The sequence below is a fragment of the Peromyscus maniculatus genome, chromosome 8, assembly GCF_049852395.1.
Source record: "Peromyscus maniculatus bairdii isolate BWxNUB_F1_BW_parent chromosome 8, HU_Pman_BW_mat_3.1, whole genome shotgun sequence".
NCBI classification, from domain to species: domain Eukaryota; kingdom Metazoa; phylum Chordata; class Mammalia; order Rodentia; family Cricetidae; genus Peromyscus; species Peromyscus maniculatus.
This window is the reverse complement of record NC_134859.1, coordinates 87054595-87073239: the sequence shown is the minus strand read 5'-3', so window position 1 is coordinate 87073239 and position 18645 is coordinate 87054595. Positions and strand designations below refer to the sequence as shown.

Sequence of the window (18645 nt, the reverse complement as noted above, 5' to 3'; positions counted from 1 at the left end):
TCTCAGCTCGGGTAGCTGGCGTAGTTCTCATGCCTCCTCCCACCTGACATCACCAGCTCCTCTAAACTGTCCATTGAGACAAAGCTACTGAAATCATGGTTGTTCCAGGGGGTCACACTGGAAGATCTCTTTTCTTGGGGGAGGGTCATGAGAGTGCGGGGGTGGGACCCACGTTTTCACCCATGCTAGGCATGCACTGTAACACTGAGCTGTAGCTCCGTCTCTTGAGAGATCATTTTAGTCCGTTTTCATGAAGAAACTGGGACGCAGGGGGACAAGGGGGCTTTTATAGGTCACAGCACACATCAGAAGGCAGGGTTTCTATTTTGAACTCTTAAACAGTGAGAGGGCTGGGTGGCATTTTCCACTTCCTGTCCTCTTGCCAACACTTCCGAAGGAAGTAATTGGAAAGGTAGGGCACATGCTTGTAGCCCAACTTCTATTGAGGAGACAGTGTGATGGTCAGTCTCTGGTGACAACTGATGGGATTTAGAATTGCCTAGGAGACACACCTCTGGGCGTGTCCACAAGGGTGTTTCTAGTGTGTGTTTCTAGAGTGTGGTGAGAAGACCCACCCTGAACATGTGCAGCACCATTTCACGGTCTAGGGTTCTGAATGGAATAAAAAGAAAACCAGCTGAGCATCAGCATCCATTTCTCTCTGTTTTTTGCCTGTTCAAGCTCCCGTTGCCAAGCCTTCTTGCCCTGATGAACTGTAGTCCCTCCGACTGCAAGCCTTCCTTCTTTGAGGTGTGTTTTTTAGGTGTTTTGTTGTAGCAACGAGGAAAGTAATGAATACAGGAATGAATACAAAAGTGGCGATATAACATGTGAGGTATGTGAGCCTACAGCTTTCATGGCTGGGACTGCAAAGCATTGGTTCATCATGTTGCTTTAGGGCAGTGGTTCTCAATGCATGGGTTGGGATCCCCTGCGGGGGGGTCAAACGATCTTTTCACAGGAGTCACATATCAGATATCCTGCATATCAGATATTTATATTATGATTCATAATAGTAGCAAAATTACAGTTATGAAGTAGCAATGAAAATAATGTTATGGTTGAAGGGGTCACTGCAGATGAGGAACTGTAGTAAAGGATTGCAGCATTAGGAAGGTTGAAAACCACTGCTTTAAGGGAATGCTCAAGGCTTTGTAACCAGGGACACCTGCTCCCTGTTTTCTGGCTTAGCATAGAGCATCCCTCTTCCGAGACCCAATTTAGAGGGCTTCCACTCACTGGGGTCCCAAACTGAGCGCTCCCTATGCACCACTGTAGAGAGTAAAAGGAGAACCAGTTCCAACTATTAAACCTCAGTCTCAACAGACATCAGTTGAACATGGCATGGGGGCAGCGGCCTTCAAGTGGAGGACTCAGAGAGAGTCAAGACAGAGTCTCTGCCTCCTGGAGGTGTTCATGACATTGAACTGCCTTTCGGAGGAGAAGTGCCTCACCTCTCCCTCTCCCATTTGCATCTAACTAAGATGTCTTAGCTGCCTATGTGCTTATTCCTTCCTTTCCTCCTCTCCTCCATGATAAGTCCTTTCCATAGGTGGGAGGATGAGCTGCATTCTGAAGCCTCTGGTCTCTTTCCTCTCACTTCAGGTTTATACCACAGTATTGAGGCGGCTTCTGTCACCCACACACTTCCTTGAGAAGGGGCTAGGTCTCTTCCCACGTGGAATGCTTTCATTAAAGGGGCATCTACCCTTCTACTGTCTTGCAGCCTTCCCTGGGGCAGATGCAGGCGGGGGCGCGGTGGGCAAGGTCCATGGCAACAGAAGACAAGCTGTGGCAGTACCTGCTGCCACACCCTGGTAATGAGGGCCCAGGTATGGGGCTGGCCCTTTGAAGATGTGCCTGGATGCTCTCCCCCGAGTGACCAATGACAAGGACCTAGAGTCCTGCTTTAGCCAAATGACAAGTTTGGCCTCTTTTACGAGGAAAGGAACTCCTTATTGGAAACCAAATTACAAATTAATTATCGGCTTCCTCTGGGACTGAGTGTAAACATCAACACTCCCACTTCCCTGATGACTATTCAGTGTGAGCCCCTTCACTCCAAGAGTATAAAAAGGCATGGGCGGGATGGAGTCTTGTAGATACCCAGGGCTGCTTGGGGGGAAGGACCTCCCTAGCATGACATCCAGCTGCTGCGTCACTGACACCTTACTAGCCTCTCTCCAGAGCACTTCCCGACCTTCTTCCATCTGTTCCAGCAACATGGGCAGCAGGCCAGAGCTGTGCCTGGGTTATGTCTGTCAGCCCATGCAGTGCATGCCCTCCATCTGCATGCCTACCACCTACCGGCCAGCCAACGGCTTCTCCAAGACCTACCTGTCCAGCTCCTGCCAACCCAGCAACCGCCGGCCAACCAGTTGCGTCTCCAGCTCCATGGGTACCTATGGCCTGTTCTGTGAGGGTGCCTTCAATGGCAATGAGAAGGAGACCATGCAGGTCCTGAATGACCGCCTGGCCAACTACCTGGAGAAGGTGAGGCAGCTGGAGAGGGATAACGCAGAGCTGGAGGGCAAGATCCAAGATGTCTACCAGACACAGGTGCTGACCATGTGTCCCGACTACCAATCCTACTTCCAGACCATCGAGGAGCTTCAGCAGAAGGTGAGGGTGGGCTGTGAACAGACTAGCTGGGAGAGCCATCCAGAAAAGCCAGTACTCTAGATATAAATCTCATTAATGTTTTCAGTTATGCTCAGGGAATAGAGACCTCCCCAGGGCATAGGATTATCTCCTAACTTGGACACTAAGCCAGAGCCCTTAATGCAGGAAGAGAACTGTTATCAGGTCTATCATTGACATATTGCATAGCTTTGGGAGGCCCTTTTCCTTTTCCAGACATCAGTTTCATCATCTGTAGAATGGGGAGAATAATGGTCTGTATCTAAAGAGGTACTTAAGAGAATTCAGTAGACAATGCAGGTCCAGCATTTGGCATAGCCTCTATATCTGTTAAATTTTCAGTAAATGTCAAGGACTTGTTTTCAGACAGAACAGGGTTCTTCCTTTACAAATTGCTCACAGCATCCATAATGGGGCATTCAGAGGATCTCAATTATCTTAAGACAATCCTCCACAGACATGCCCACTGTAGACTAACCCAATGTAGACAATACCTCACTGATACTCTCTTCCTTGGTGATGCTAAGTTGTGTTAATTGAGGTGGGAAGTCATTCCACTATGGGTGGCACCATTCCCTAGGCAAGGGTTACTGAACTGTATAAGAGTGGAGCAGTCAAGCTGAAAGCAAGCAAGCAAGCAGCAAGCAACCATGCAGCAAGCAAGCAGCAAGCAAGCACACACCTATGCATTTATTTCTCTCTGCTCTCGACTGTGGATGTGATGTGACTAGTTGTTTGACTTCCTTTCAATGATGGACTGTAACTAGAATTGTAAGCCAAATAAATCCTTCTCCTATGTTGCTTTTTGTCGGGGTATTTTATCACAGCAACAGAAATGAAACCAGGCCATCTCCACTGTGTTCTTTTCCTTCTTTTTATCCTGCATGGACCCACTTGGTGTGCCTTGGTTGGCAGGTTCTGTGCACTAAGGCAGAGAACGCCAGGATGATCGTGCACATTGACAATGCCAAGCTGGCTGCAGATGACTTCAGGACCAAGTGAGTTTGGCAGGGGACTTGGAGGTAGGGAGTCTTTTCCTCATGTACTCTTAGGCTAGCTCTCCATTGGTTTCATACTGGGCTAGACAGAGCCAGCATTTCAAGGCCTTCCCTGAGTTCTGTATACCGTTCCACCCCTTGGTTGTTGACCCCGACCTTTTTGTAGGTATGAGACAGAGCTGTCCCTGAGGCAGCTGGTAGAAGCAGACACCAATGGCCTGCGCAGGATCCTGGATGAGCTGACCCTGAATAAGGCTGATCTGGAAGCTCAAGTAGAGTCCCTGAAGGAGGAGCTGCTGTGCCTTAAGAGGAACCATGAAGAGGTGAGATGAAAAGTTAAGAAAAGTAAAGCAGACGTGGGTCTGGGATGCGGCATGGGTATAGGGTTTGGAGTTGGATAGACGTGGGTTGACACTGCCAGGTGGACCACATATCGTTTCTGTGAGTTCATGTGATTCATGTATGTTTTCTGATCCCCATCACCTATGAAACAGGGCTAACTGCCATTCAGAGTTATTGGGAAGATTTAATGATACTATATGGATCCTGGATATGACCCAGGTCCAGGGCATGAAATGCCTACCTCTTGGTAGGTGCTCAGAAGCGCACCTTTTTCTTTTGAACTTCCTGGACCAGGGTGACTACCAAATTTCTCTAGCAGGGACTGCATTTGCCCTTCTGGTGAGGGCCTCATCCCAGAGGGAGAACGATGCAGTGGGGCCTGGGGTGTTTATGGTCTAGAACGTACACAGAGACTGTCTGTGTCTGTCAGGCTGACTACTGGGTGAGATCCTCCTCTTCTGAGGGCTGAACTTTGGTGTTTTTCCTCTCTGTTCTATCTCCGTCTTTGCCCACCTCTGTTTCTTCTGTTTGTATATAAGATACCCAAGCTGAAGCCACAGACGCAGTTTCTCTCCCCTTTCCTCACAGGGCTCCATGTGCTGCAAGGACCATTTGCTCTATGGTTCTTTGGCCTTCCTTCTCTGGGTCGACTCTCACACCTTTCACTTGGGATTTGAATGAACAAGTGTCTCTGGACTCCAGCTAGGCTTCCGTAGGCTTAAATGTAAAATAACAATCAGTCACCAGGCACTCACTGAATGCCCTGGGGCTCCTGACTCATCCCACTTAAACCAGAGAGTTGGGAACGGCACCAAGAAGTCACTAATGAGGCATTATCACATACTTGGGTAGCCTCAGTGACAACTTTCTCTCACTGGCAGGCAAGCCTGGGGGGGGGTGTTCTCATTTGGACCTCCAACCAAGTAAAGTCAGAAGAGGACTGGTAGCGTGATGAGGAAAGGAGAAGGGGTTTTGTGGGTTTCCCATCTTAGTCCCAGTGGATCAAACAATTGCCCCTGAACTTGGCTTCTGCCCAAGTGACAGGAAGTGTCACCTGGGGTGTTCAGCTGAAGCTGGAAGACCCCTGAGGCTCTGCAGGGTAGACCTCAGTCCCTGAAGCCCCCACTCCCCGATGCTGAGCTCGTCAGCATCTCTTGTTATTGTGTATGCATTTTTCACACCTGCCTGGGGTCTTGTGTCCTTTCAGGAAGTTGGTGTCCTCCGACAACAGCTTGGGGACCGCCTGAACATTGAGGTAGATGCTGCACCCCCCGTGGACCTGACCAGGATGCTGGAGGAGATGAGATGTCAGTATGAGACCATGGTGGAGACCAACCACAGGGATGTAGAGGAATGGTTCAACATGCAGGTGGGCACATCTCTCCCAGGAGGCGGGGCTCTTCAGGGTCTTAAGGGACTCTCAGCCATCTCCCTTTCTTCACTGCAGATGGAAGAGCTTAACAAGCAGGTGGCCACAAGCTCTGAGCAGCTTCAGAGCTACCAGTCAGACATTATTGATTTGAGACGAACGGTCAATACCCTGGAGATTGAACTGCAGGCTCAACACAGCCTGGTGAGTGCTGCTGGCAGCTGCCTCTCAGCTCTGGATCTGGGAAAGCCCTGGGCATGGGCTGCAGCCATGTTAGGAGGGGCAGGAGGACAACCAGATTCAGCTACCATGGATGTACCCCCAGCTGACTCTTTTGGGGGAGGTTTCTCTCGGGAACCAGCTCAAGAGATAAAGGGACATGTTCTATATTGCATGTCAAACATAATTCTTCCAACATGTCTGTTATCTACTTAGCCCGTCCTTCCAACCCCTTGTTCTCAATGTCACCTATAGAGATTTAATAGTTCTGACACCTAGAGAAAATCCTAGGTGTTGGGATTATTGGTCTAGAGTCTAGACCAATGGAACCAGAGTCTCTGGAGGCTTTGCTTGGGCCTGGGTATTTTTAAGGGCTCTCATGTGAAAAGTGTCAGAAAAACATAATGTCATATTAGAATACTTGATGAACTCCAACTCCAAACTGAATAGAAGGAATTAGGATATAGGAGCAGATTCAGGACTTGGGTTTAAAACTCTGGTTCTACCACATACCTGATGCTTAGCCTGGCACAGATGACTTGACCTGTTTCTGGACTTCTGTGTCTACAGTGGCTTAGAGGAGAGGGGCCATTCACAGCACCAAAGACATGGCTCTTCTCACGTCAGGCCATGGAAAGCAGCTGCCTCTTCATAGTTGTGTCTTTCCTTTGCCTTAGAGAGACTCTCTGGAAAACACACTGGGGGAGACAGAGGCTCGCTTCACCTCCCAGCTGTCCCAGATGCAATGCATGATCACCAACGTGGAGTCCCAGCTGGCCAACATCCGCTGTGACCTGGAGAGACAGAACCAAGAGTACAAGGTGTTGCTGGATGTCAAGGCCCGGTTGGAGTGTGAGATCGACACATACCGGGGCCTGCTGGAGAGCGAGGACAGCAAGTGAGTATCTGGGGAGAGGCTCTGTAGGGTGTGTCCACCAGGGTTGGCTGAGGGTCTAGGAAGCAGGTCCATCTACCAGTACTCAAGGGACATGAGCTTAGAGTCTGCCAAGACTGAGGAGCCACCAGAAAGCTGGCAGGCTCTAAAGGAAGCCAGGTGATGATGTTTAGGCCACCATCCCTAATCTGGTCCAGAGGAGTCTGAAGCATAAATCTAATAAATCTTATCAATAAAAACCAGGAGTCAGATATCACCGTAAGAGCTGAAAGATCAGAGAAGCAAGGGAGCAGCCACAGTCACTTCCTACCTCTCTGAATCCTCCAACCAGAAAAGGCTGAGATCCTGTCTCTGCTCCGCCTTTTCACTGCCTGTCTTTGCCCCACCTTATTACTTCCTGTCTCTGCCTTTCCTTATCACTTCCTGTCTCCTGTCTGTATAGACCTCCAGACCTCTATGGTTTACTAGTAGCTAGCTCCACCCTCTGACTCTAAGCAAGCTTTATTTGTCAGAACACGAACAAAATACCACACAACAGGAGTCCGTTTTTCTTCACTTCAAGCTCACAAACTCCTTTCAAGAGCCTACTGTGTGTCAGGCATCATGGAGAATACTGAGGTAGATGATGAGAGGGCATCTGCCTTCAGATTGTTGCATCTGTCAGGGCACAGGCAGACAGACCACTGGAGGATATTCTGGTGGGAGAAGTTTGGGGGTGTTGGAAAGACAGGAGGTAACTTAATGTGATTGACTCTGGTGGACAGCAGGGCAGGAATGGCCAGCTGTAGCTCATTCATAGACAGCTGCAAAGGACACAGTGGCACATCAGAGGCCTTTATGGTTTGAGAGAATGGTAGAACCTGAGTAATAGCTCATCTCTCCACTGGCTGGTAAACATCTGGAATGCAGAGACAATAGGATTTGGTTCCCTGGATTCGGTACTATCAGATGCCTGCTAGACGTTTCTTGTCTGAGCCAAAGAAAACTCAAAGCTCCTGTTTGGGAAGATTATCCTGAGAGATGCAAGAAGGGCTGAGTGGGAGGGGAGCCAGGCAGGAACAGTGTTCAGGAGCAATAGGGAGATCACTGGCAGTCTCTCTCCCCACTGTCTTGCAAGCATGATCAGCCGGACCTGGCAGCTGTCTGGATATAGGGTTTTGTGGTCATTGTGTGTGCTAACAGCTGTTGGACCAATCTCCCCTGCCCCAAATCCCTGAATGTGTATTGACATGCATGTATGTGCACATATGCATGTGTCGATATATATGAATGTGGAAATGCATGTGTTACAGCTCATGTGTGCAATGTGTGTGTGTGTGTGTGTGTGTGTGTGTGTGTGTGTGTGTGCGCGCGCGCGCGCGCGAGCATGAGCAGGTCAGAGGATGACCTAGGGTTTCCATTCATTTGAGACAAGGTCTCTTGCTCACCATGACATACACCAATCTAGCTGGCCCACAAACTTCTGGGGATGGTCTTGCCTCTGCCTCCCCTCACACTAGAGGGACACCAGGACTACAGACACATGCTACTATGTCTGATCATACATAGGTTTCTGGGGATCCAGTTCAGGTCTTAACACTTGTATGATAAACGCTTCACTGACTGAGACATCCCCCAGCCCTTGTAGCAATTTCTTGTCCAGGATTTTGTCTTGTTTTTCTATTACTCTGAATCTTATCCCACTGAGGCAAGTGTCGTAAACATACATGTTTGCAAGGACCAGGTTGTTAACATCCACATAGGATGTGGGACCCGTGGGGACTGTGGCAGCCAGGGAGCTTGTGCTGTGCTCAGGGAGGGTGGTGCTGTCTCCTTAAGGCCATTTCCACACAGAGGATGCAGATCCCGTGCTGCTAGTCTTCCAGCTGCGCAAGGGAAGCTGGGATTTGTATCTTTTCCAAGCTTCAAAGTTTCCAAATTTAAAATATATTTAACAAATCGGAAAAAAAATAGGTGCCAGCAACGTTAAGTACATTTAAGAGTGAATGTGGCCCTCAAGCTACACATTGGGCCTCTGAGCTGTTTGGTCACTTCCCAGCGTCTAGTATGTTGTTCCTGGTTTTGTTCCCCAGCCTCAGTCTCTGAGATCATCCTGTTTCCTTTTGCCATGTGCTCATCCCACACCCATTTATAATTTCTTCTCAACACAATCTTATGAAGTACCTGCTCTGTGCCAGGTGTACAGAGCGCACATACCACAACTGTCTTGTAGAGGAGACGGACCATAGCGAAATAATTAGCTATTACCACGGGAGAAACTATATGGTGCCACTGGGGGATTTAACACTGAGATAGGGAGGGGTCAGGGGTTATGTGACAGTTAGCTGAGCTTTTAAAGAAGGGAAGGAGTTAAGTGAGTGGCCGTGGAAGAGGGTTCTAGAAAGAGGAGACCTGTGTTCTGCAGCCTGAGCTGCAAAGCTCATGGAGGAATTAGCAGAAAGCTAGAGCTCAGACCTGAGCATTGTGAAGAGAGGTGGGAGTAGGACACACACGTCTTTTAAAGAGGCTAACGCTTGTCTCAAGCACAAGTGGGAGCCACTGAAAGTCTGAGGTAGGGGAGGGCCGTGATTAGATTACTGTCTACTGGAGACCCCTCTGGCCATCCATCTGCCAGGGCTTAGAAGGAGAGGTAAGAGCGGAGTTGAGGGTAGGGATCAGTTGGGAGGCCACAGAGGTAGCACAGGCAGAGATGAGGGAGATGGAAAGTCAGGTGGAGGAGATGTACAGCCATTAGAGAGGTGTCTGAGGGTAGGATTGTCAAGGTCTGTTATGAGTGGGGCACCTCCACTAATTCTTCCCCTCTGTGACTTTTTCTCCCAGGCTCCCCTGCAACCCTTGCTCCACGCCCTCCTGCCAGCCTTGTGCACCCTCCCCTGGGGTGTCCCGCTCAGTCTGTGTGCCCCGCACTGTTTGTGTGCCTTGCTCGCCCTGCCTTCAGAGTCGCTACTGAAGCCTCTGAGCATCCCTCCGCGGGTGATCCTGGGGGGACCTGAGTTCCTCACACCAAGCCTGATCACAGTTCTGAGACCATGAAAAGAGTGGGGCCAGCTTAGACAGCCCTGAACAGAATCAGGAAGCAGACACTAGCAGCACGTTCTGATACTGCAGGGAGTACCCTTGCCTTCACTGCTTCAAAGCTGCTGCCTCTATTCCCATGGGCAGAAGGTTCTCTTTGGTGATGTTTCCGGTTTCCTATGCTTTCTTGGAGTGCACTTGTTTTCAGTTAAGCTGCAAATAAAACTTAACTCAATGGCCCTGAAAATTGGTATTTCTTTGTCTCTCACGGTGGTGTGTATTCGTGAGCCAACTTTGTTCATTTGGGTTCAAGAAGAGAGTGCCCATGTTTTATATTCTTATGCCTCTTCTTGTAAAAGTATCAGTTATTTTTAAATGAGGTTTTGCCTGTCTTGTGTGTATGTGCATCACATGCCTGGTGTCTGTGGAAGCCAGAGGAGGGTGTTGGATTCCTCATGGAACTAGAGTTACAGATGGTTGTGAGCCACCATATAGGTGCTGGAAACCCAACTCAGGTCCCCTGGGAGAGCATCAAGTGCTCTTAATCACTGAACCAGCTCTCTACGGCCCTTCTTGTTTCCACAGACTCAAGGGGTATTCACTAAAAAAGCTTGCATGCCACAAATCCGTTTAAACCAGGAAATCCAGAGCCAAGCAATAAAAGAATAAAGAGAGAAAGGAGGTAGATGGCCGTGCCAGAAACCAAAGCCAAACAACTGCAATTAAGAATAATACCCTAATAAACCCACCTCCTGGTCCCATCTAGCCAGCATGATATGATCATATACCCATAAGGTCTTCAGGGAGTGCTGCTGGGTGTGGGGTCTGCATCAGAGACTGGCTAAACCAAACGATGGTTTCCAGACAATTCTAGTTTCGCCTCACCTAATCTTGCAAAAAAAAAAAAACCCTCCACTTTTTTTGTGGGGGAAACCAAGGGCCAGAGGGGTTAAAAGATTGTCCTGAAGTCACACACTTACTGAGAGATGCTTGATCAACTCACATTCAGAGTCTTCAGTGTTTGCAAACTACAGTTGGGTATGGAGGATACCAGGAAAAACAATGCAAGTGCTCCTCCCCATCTAGACACTTATAATTAGAGAGGGAGCCAAGAGCAGAGCATGTGAGGCTCCACTCCTTCAGCAAGGACCAAGCAACCACAAGAACAGCATCAGTGATTGCTGTCTCCATTCCTTTCTGGCGCTACTGGCAACTGCATGTAGGGTCTCATGCATCTTAGACAAGTGCTCCATTGTGGAGCCATATGCACCTCCAGGCCTCCTCTAAAAACAAAAACAAAAAACAACCTTTTTAACGAAGAAGTCTCACTAAATTGCTCAGGCTGGCTTTGAACTTGCCACCCTCCTACTTTAGCCTCCTGAGTAGCTAAGATTATGGGCCTGCACCAGCATCACATGGAGCACTTAGTATGCATTTATCTGTCGTGATTTGCTGAGGATATCATCAAAATGAATGTGTGTGGTAGTTCCCATGACAACCTCATAAGGCCAGTTGCTATTGTGTTCATTTGAGACACAGGAAATCAGGGCACAGAGAGGGAGTAGATCCATTGTTGAGGGTTACATGCAAGGAAAAAGTTTTGAACCCAAGCCTAGCTGTATGGCATCATTGTTTTAAGTACCACGCAAATTCCTACCAAGAAGGAATAAACACTGGCAAAGATGGGAGAAGAAGTAGGTTGGGGGTGGGAGGAAGTAAGTTGGGGGTACCAAAAGGCTTCTTGTAGCCAATGATATTTGAGATGGGCTGGGGAGGTTGAACAGGATCTATAGAGCATAAGTATGAGTGTGAGCGTCTTCAGGGAGCCAATGGTTATATTTGAGAGACCTATAATTTGAGAGCTCCATAAATGGAGCAGCAGGTTCCTCGGTGAACAGTTAATAGAGATAAAACTCAAAGGGAAGAAGATATTGGGCTGAGCGGGGGTTTGGGGGTCCATAGAGAATCTGCCTTCTCTCTCAAAGACAGTGGGAGGCCTGCTGCAGGATTTGGGTCCAAGAATGACATGACCCGAGTGGTATTTTAGAGCATTTCACCAAAGAGTATAGACAGGATGGCTGAGAGACAGGGCCATGCACCAACTGTCTATGGAGGAATTAACAGGGTCTTTAACAAGGCAATCAAGACAACCCTGGAAAAAGGGAAGGATTCAATGTAAGAGACTCTGTGAGGGACTGACCTTGGCAGTGAACTGGCCATGGCAGGTAAAGGAGGAAAGAGCCAAGATCTCGCTCTCGGAACATACAGCTCTTCCTTAATGAGCCGAGTGGGGTTTTATTAAGTATTTGTTCTCTGGCTTTGCCAAGAAATCATGAAACGTGGACTGGCTCCCATAGCAGCCTGGGGGCTCTCTAGACATGATCCTGCATGTTTGCCTGGCAGACAAGGCCATTAGCCTGACAGCAGAGACACAAATACACTGCTGGACTAGCTGTGGTAAGTGGATAAAGTTTCAATGTGCTGAGGTGCTGAGGGAGAGGGGTGACTGTAGAGCTGGAATTCTTCATAACTGCACACAGATCAGGAATCTTTTCTCTGCAAAACTTTCTTACATCATCCTTGGCTTGAGACACTTACATAGAGTATACCAAAGCTTTGGTTCTGTAATCCTGACCGGTTTTGTCCAATGTGCTTGCCATACATGCTTACTAAAATTTTAATTAGGTAAAATTAAATAAATTGGGGAGGAATCAGCCCCTCTGTTGCAGTAACCCCACGTGGCTGTGTGTGCCTTGTCCTAAATGCTACTGATGAGAACAGTGCAGAAGTTCAATGTTCTCACAATCACAGAAAGTGCTTTTGCTCTGAGCTGCCCCAGACTGCCAGACCAGAAGGAGCCTAGCAAACAGACCATGGGACCCAGCCTCTCCCATTTCACAGACGAGCAGTCTAAGACCCAGAGGGAAGGAAAGATATGTTCACAGACACACAACCAGCAGGACAGAATGGAAGCCAAGTGATTCTAGGCCAAGTCCAACATGTCTCCAAGTTCTTTATGATTTCTCCAAGAACCCGAGGCTTATTATTATTTCAGGGCAATAAACATTTCCCCTTTGCCGTCCTTTGGTTCCCTAAGAATGAAGATATTCTTTCCAAGATGCTGAAACTTCCTTGCACGTATAGTCTCCTTAAAAGAAGAAAAGCAAAATAAAACAACAAAAATCAGAGACCACCCCCTTCAGATCCTTGCATGTTTGGCTGAGGGCAAGCACATCCCTTAGGCTGTAGCTGAGAGCTGAGCAGGAACAGTTGCATAGGAGTCTAGGTAAGCCAGGAGTCGCTGCCCTTCTACACCATTTGGGGACTTCTGTAGGCTCCTTTCCCCAACATATACTGTCTAATCCAACCAGGCCCTCGTCTTCACTCCTGGGCCAGTGCAACTCGCCAAGACTTGTCTGACCACCCAGATGCCTATTAAAGTTTTAAAAGTGCGAAACCAAATCCCACAGACCAGGGCCTGGAATGTGCTTCCTGCTGTAAACCTGCAATTGGGGCCCTCCATGGCTGGGTGGTACCCCCAAGATGACTGTGATCCTGCCTATCCTGTTTCTCTTATTGATGGGTCAAGAAGCCACGGGCATGGGCTTTGGGAAATATTGATGCCCCACAAGCACCAGGCCCTCCTGACACGTCCCTCACCTGGGTTTCTCAGAGGAACTTCTTTCTTCATAGCAAAGCTTTTGAGCTTCAATAACCCTGGTTTATAGGAAATATAGGCAGGGACACAGTAAAGTAATGAGAACTTGGTCATATTTGATGTTTGGGAGAAATTCCCACAGATGGTTGGAGTCCTTCTAGAGTGGGGTTGGAGGAAGAAAAGGTGTGACTTCTCAAAGACACAAAATTCCCCAAAGTCATTAGTTTCTGCCTGGCTCTGGCATTCAGTGTCCTAGAGAAAAGTCCCTCTTCTGGGGGTGAGGGCCTGTTGGCAGCATTGAGGATCTGGCCTGAGGGTGACACTTCATGGAAGATCAGGAGATGGACACAAAGTCTCAGAGATGATAAAACTACATTTCCCATGTTATTACTGGGAAATCACTAATAATAAAATAATTCTCTTGCTGGACATGGTGGCACAGTCCTATAGTACCAGAACTTGAGAGACAGGCAGGAGGATTGTGAGTTGAAGGCTAGTCTGTTAACAACAACAACAACAACAAATTCTCTTACGGAGTTTTGTAAATTTTAACATTCTAATGCAATGATTTCCATTGGCTAACTAGAAAGTCCTTTATGTCACTTGATGTCTGTTTTTTTGAACAACTTGTTAAGATAACTGTATCTTTTTTAGCTGTAATGAGGAAGCATACATACAACAGACATCTCGGCACAATGGAGAAGATCAGTAGCTTTGGCTTGAGAAATCCTGGGCTAGAATACCAATCTTGCTACTCACAAGCTGTGTGGATTTGGTAAATCTCCTGGTCTCTGCACCATAGCCTCCAGGCTTACCATACTTGCTTTGTAGAGTCATTGGGATAAAAAGCCTATGGCAATACTTATGCTCAACGAGGTGGTTAGAGATAATCTACTCTGGCAGCCAAGTTCCCGTCTCCTGATTCCCCCCAATGACAATGACAGTTGGTTTATCTTTTGGAGCCACTCTGAAGCCCAAGCTTCAAGAGCATCAAGAGTAGCCCATGGGCAGCCTTGCATGACTTCAGAACACCCAGATGTCCTTTCAGTCTTGTCTCAGTGGAGACCCCAGTGTTCCAGCTTAGGGCCCAGTTCTGGAGTGATGACCAAGAGCCAGGCTCTCCCTCAGCCCTCTGTCACCACATCAGATGGAAGGTCTCCCACATACTCTGAGGGATCTGATTTTTCACCCTTATTAATCATGCTGTGTAGAACAAGGGTCTACACAAGATAGCGGATTCTCAAAGGCTGCTGATGCGGTTTTGGTTAATGAAATGTTCTGGGAACAGAGCCATAGCCCTCAATTCCATATTGCCTGTGCCAGCTCTGAGTCTTGATGGTGGAGTTGAGTTGCTGCAGTGCCGAGACTGTATGGCGTGCTACCTGGCTCTTTAACAGGAAATATTGGTTCATTATGGTATCATGGAAACAATATGCTGGGGTTAGGAGCCTGGAGAGCAGCCCTGGCTCTGTGACTGACTTGCTCCATGCCCCCGAGGAACTTACAGCTCCTTGTTGGGTTCTGAAGCATAAGTGGATGTAATGGTTAATCTTGGTTACCAGTTTGATGGGATTCAGAATCACCTAGGAGACACACCCCCGGGGACATCTGTGAGTGTGTTTCAATAGAGGTTTAATTAAGACCTATCCTGAGTTTGGACAGCCCAGTATCATTGGCTGGAGTCCCAGACTGAATAAAAAGGAGAACATGAGCCCAGCAGCTGAATTCACGTTCATCTCTCAGTGCTTCCTGACTACGACTACAATGTGACCAGCCGTCTCAAGGTCTTGCTTCCAGGCCTTCCCTGCCATGATGGGCTGCACCCTTGAACTGTGAGCCAAACACACCTTTCTTTCCTGAAGTTGTTCTTGTCTGGGGCTTGGTTGCAGCAATGAGGAAAATACCTCCTACAGGGGTTGACTGGATTCTCTAGCCTTATAACCCTTGTTCTTGTGCAGGCTCTTTGGGGGTTCTCCCCCTGAGACTAGAGGCCCCTGGGTTTGGGCCAGCAGAGTGTCCTGCTTCATCTGAGGGAAAACCACTAGACCTTAGGAGGGACTCAAAGGATACAGCTGAACTTCCTCAATAAGAATTACCTGTAAGCCAGGCAGTGGTGGCACCCACTTTTAATCCTAGCACTTGAGAGACAGAGGCAGACGGATCTCTGAGTTTGAGGTCAGCCTGGGGTACAGAGTGAGTTCCAGGACAGCCAGAGTTACACAGAGAAACCCTGTCTCAAGAAAACAAAACAAAACAAAACAAAACAAAACAAAACAAAACAAAACAAAACACCAAACCAAAACAACAAAACAAAACAAAAAGAAAAGAAAAGAGAAAAAGGGATTATCCTTAAGGAGGTAATATGACACCTTATCAAGAGAGAAGCAATGGAAAATTCAAATGCTGGTACCTACTCTTTTATGAGCTTGGAGGCTATAACTGCTCAAGAGTTGCTCTGAATATGCAGTGCTGGGGGTATGGCTTACATATTGAACCTGTTCTCACAGTGGGTGAACAAAGGCTCTGAGATGTCATAGCTGGACACTTGGCTCTTTTGTAATCTGCAAATCACTTTCCTAGGATCACGGCTCTAGATGTCACAAGGATCCCTCCTCCGTGACGACTTCTTTGAAGGTTCTCCATTCCAGGTAGCCTTGGGCAAGCAGCAACCCCAGAACTCTACTCATTGGTTGTCCAGCCTTCAAGCCCGGCACCCATTTCAAAGACAGATACCGATTGAATTATCCTGGCCTCAAACCTGTGGACTCTCTCAGTAAAAGCTGACATCTCAGTGCCTGGCCAAAGAAGAACAAAGAGAAGATTGCTGATCAGAACGCTTTTGGCTGCACATCTGCCTCTGCTACGGCAGGTCCTGGGTGTGTCAGCCCTGTGCCAGCTGATATAGGGCCCACAGAAACAGCTGTTCCAGGTGTTGGAGGATGAGTCTGGTCCAGGTAGGCAAGAGGCTCAGCAGGGGTGTCTGAGTGAGTGACTCTGTGCTTAGAGAGAACCGTGAGAAGGGGTAAGCTGCTAGAAAACGGTAGAAGCCTATTAAGGTTGACCAGAAAGAGCAACAGGCCTTTGGTTTGTGCTTGAGTGGCATCCTCAGCAGACAGAGCCCTCTTAACCATCAGCTGGCCTTGTCTCTACTCCTAGATAAAGACCTTTTGGGGAGAGCAGTGCTGGAGAAGGCCACACTGGTCTCTAGCCCGGTTCTGCTCAGCAGTTGTGTTAAAGTAGATGGATAGGAGACTAAGAGATGTACACTGGCTGCCCTCTACCAGGTGCTATACTCAGGGCCCCTTGTCACAGGTGCCCAGCTGTAGCAGTGCAGACGTGGCTCCCTAGAGAGTCCCCTTGCTCTTCCTATGTCTTCCTTTTGGTTTTTCTTTAGCCAATGACTCAGCAGAGGAACAGGGTGAGGGGGGAGCTGGCGCACAGGTTCCTGGAGCACCCGTGATGTGTTGGGCTGTGGCATTTCCTTGTTGATTCCTTGCCACATTATAAAGCTTCCCTTAATTAAAAAGGAATTTCTATGTGTGTATGTGTTGGACAGAGAGAAGGGGAGAGAGAGAGAGAGAGAGAGAGAGAGAGAGACAGACAGACAGACAGACAGACAGACAGAGAGGCATTGAAGTGAAATTGAATGGAGAGAAATATTTTCACCTGAAATTCAGGTCTCAACATGTATGTATGTATGTATATATATGTATGTGTATATGTGTGTATGTGTGTATGTGTATATATATTCTGAGTTTCAATATGCAATATATGATTCTTATTTGAGTTGTGCTCACAGGAGTTCAAGTGCATAGTCTATTCTGGAGCTTTCCTTTTTAGATGGGGACCCAGGGTGTCTAGTTTTGGACTCTATGCCTAGTGAGTGATGGGGCTGAGGGCAGAGCATTTATAAACCCCCAATTTAGCCTGTTCAGCAACCCAGAATGGGATGCTCTAGGACCAAAGGAGGAAAAAAATCCCATCTTTCCAGCCTGGCCACCAGGCCTTGGGAACTGTGCAAATTTCTAGGACCCCGTCTAGGGAGCCCCTCTAATGTAACACTGGTCAAGAGTGATAGAGGACCCCAGGGTGGAGAGTGGTGCTTCAGGGGAGACTTAGTGAGAACCAAGAAAAGGGGTTCTATAGCTTGCGAGTCTGGCTGAGGTGGCTCCAAGATTGCTTATGAGTTCCCCAGACCTAAACTACCTCTCGGTTCTAGGAGAGCTTGATCTTGTCTGAGAATTTCTCTTCACAGCTCCCACTCTCACCTGCATGTAGGGTGTCATATTCACCCTGCAAGGCTTTGGGAGCTCCACCCTTGATGGACGTCTATACCAAAGAAGAGTTAAGGCGAAACGTGCTTCTTCCCTCTCTGAGAATGCCTGTTCTCTGCAGATGATTGACATACTAGATGAGTCTCTACGTATCACAGGTGTGTGGGCCCTACCCACCTAGGCCTCAATCATTCATCCAAATCAACGCTCTAATCCTGGCATTCATGTAGAAGATATCCGCCCCACAGCAAGGGGAGCAGTTTTTTGCTGAGCCCCAATGTCTGGGCTCTAGTCCAGACTTCTCAAGGGTGTGGGGAAGACCTTGTAAGCAAACACATTACTAATTCTTCCTCGGTGTATTGCTATTTATACCAGTGGGATAAATAGGCACTGTCTAAAGACCAATGAGTAATGGGAAAAAAGCCTTTTGCTGTTCATAGACAAGCAGCCCCATTAGCAAGTCTCACTCTGTGAGATGTGAATTCTCCTCCATATCTCCTGAATCAGATTTTATAATCCTCATTTGCCCCAAGAGGAAAGGAGAGTTCCTCGGCTTAAATAAAATCTCTGAGGAGGCCTGAATTGGCACTCTCAATCTTCAAAGAATTACCTTCCGCTCTAGGCCTTTTCCCATCCTCCTTTTTCAGCCTTCCAAGTCACTGCTTTTCAGCTTCCACTGGAGTCGGAGCTCTCTGGAAAGCTGACATCTGGATTTTACTTGCAAGGATACTGATGACATTGACCTTAACATGGCTGGGGATCAGACTTCTTAGAACTTGCCCAGGGTGGTCTCATGCACTCCCAAGCTTGAAAGTGGTTTGCATTGCATTTTAGCAGATAGACAGGCTGTTTTGTTCTTGATGTTTCCTGGCCCTGTATGCAGGACTGTTCTCTGTGCTCAGAGAGTGGTTATCACATCTCATCACCGATTAGTTCCTCAGACACTTGTGCAAATCCTACCTGTTAGCTTCAACCTGATACAATAGGTCCAGGCTGGGACCTGAGAATATGTATTTCTAACAAGTTCCCAGGCAATATTGATGCTAATGGCTAGAAAACTGAAAGTTGAGAACACTGCCCTGGAGGATGACAAAGCCTGCTTAGAGAAGTGTCCGTCCAGACACAGGCCTTTCCCAGTAACGTGCAAAACCAAACCTACATCTGTATTACGTTCCTAGACTGTATTGACTTCATCTTCTCAATGTTTGCTAGTGACCTTACATGGATCCATATCT

The 18645-nt window shown here is 47.9% G+C and overlaps 1 protein-coding gene across 1 annotated transcript; it reads left to right on the top strand.

Annotated features, from left to right (window-relative positions):
* Positions 1-2057: 2057 nt before the first annotated feature.
* Krt32 (keratin 32) lies at positions 2058-9715 on the top strand. The gene is made up of 7 exons (XM_006992859.3): positions 2058-2622; positions 3556-3638; positions 3805-3961; positions 5188-5349; positions 5428-5553; positions 6246-6466; positions 9284-9715. Exons 1-7 carry the CDS (start codon positions 2080-2082, stop codon positions 9411-9413), a joined length of 1422 nt encoding a protein of 473 aa, XP_006992921.2. The 5' UTR covers positions 2058-2079; the 3' UTR covers positions 9414-9715.
* The last annotated feature ends 8930 nt before the right edge of the window (positions 9716-18645 follow it).

Coding starts and splice junctions, on each gene's coding strand:
- Krt32 (XM_006992859.3), top strand. CDS start 2,080: ATGGGCGGGATGGAGTCTTGTAGATACCCAGGGCTGCTTGGGGGGAAG. Junction 5,350..5,427: donor AGGAATGGTTCAACATGCAG/GTGGGCACATCT, acceptor TCTTCACTGCAG/ATGGAAGAGCTTAACAAGCA. Junction 6,467..9,283: donor CTGGAGAGCGAGGACAGCAA/GTGAGTATCTGG, acceptor TTTTTCTCCCAG/GCTCCCCTGCAACCCTTGCT.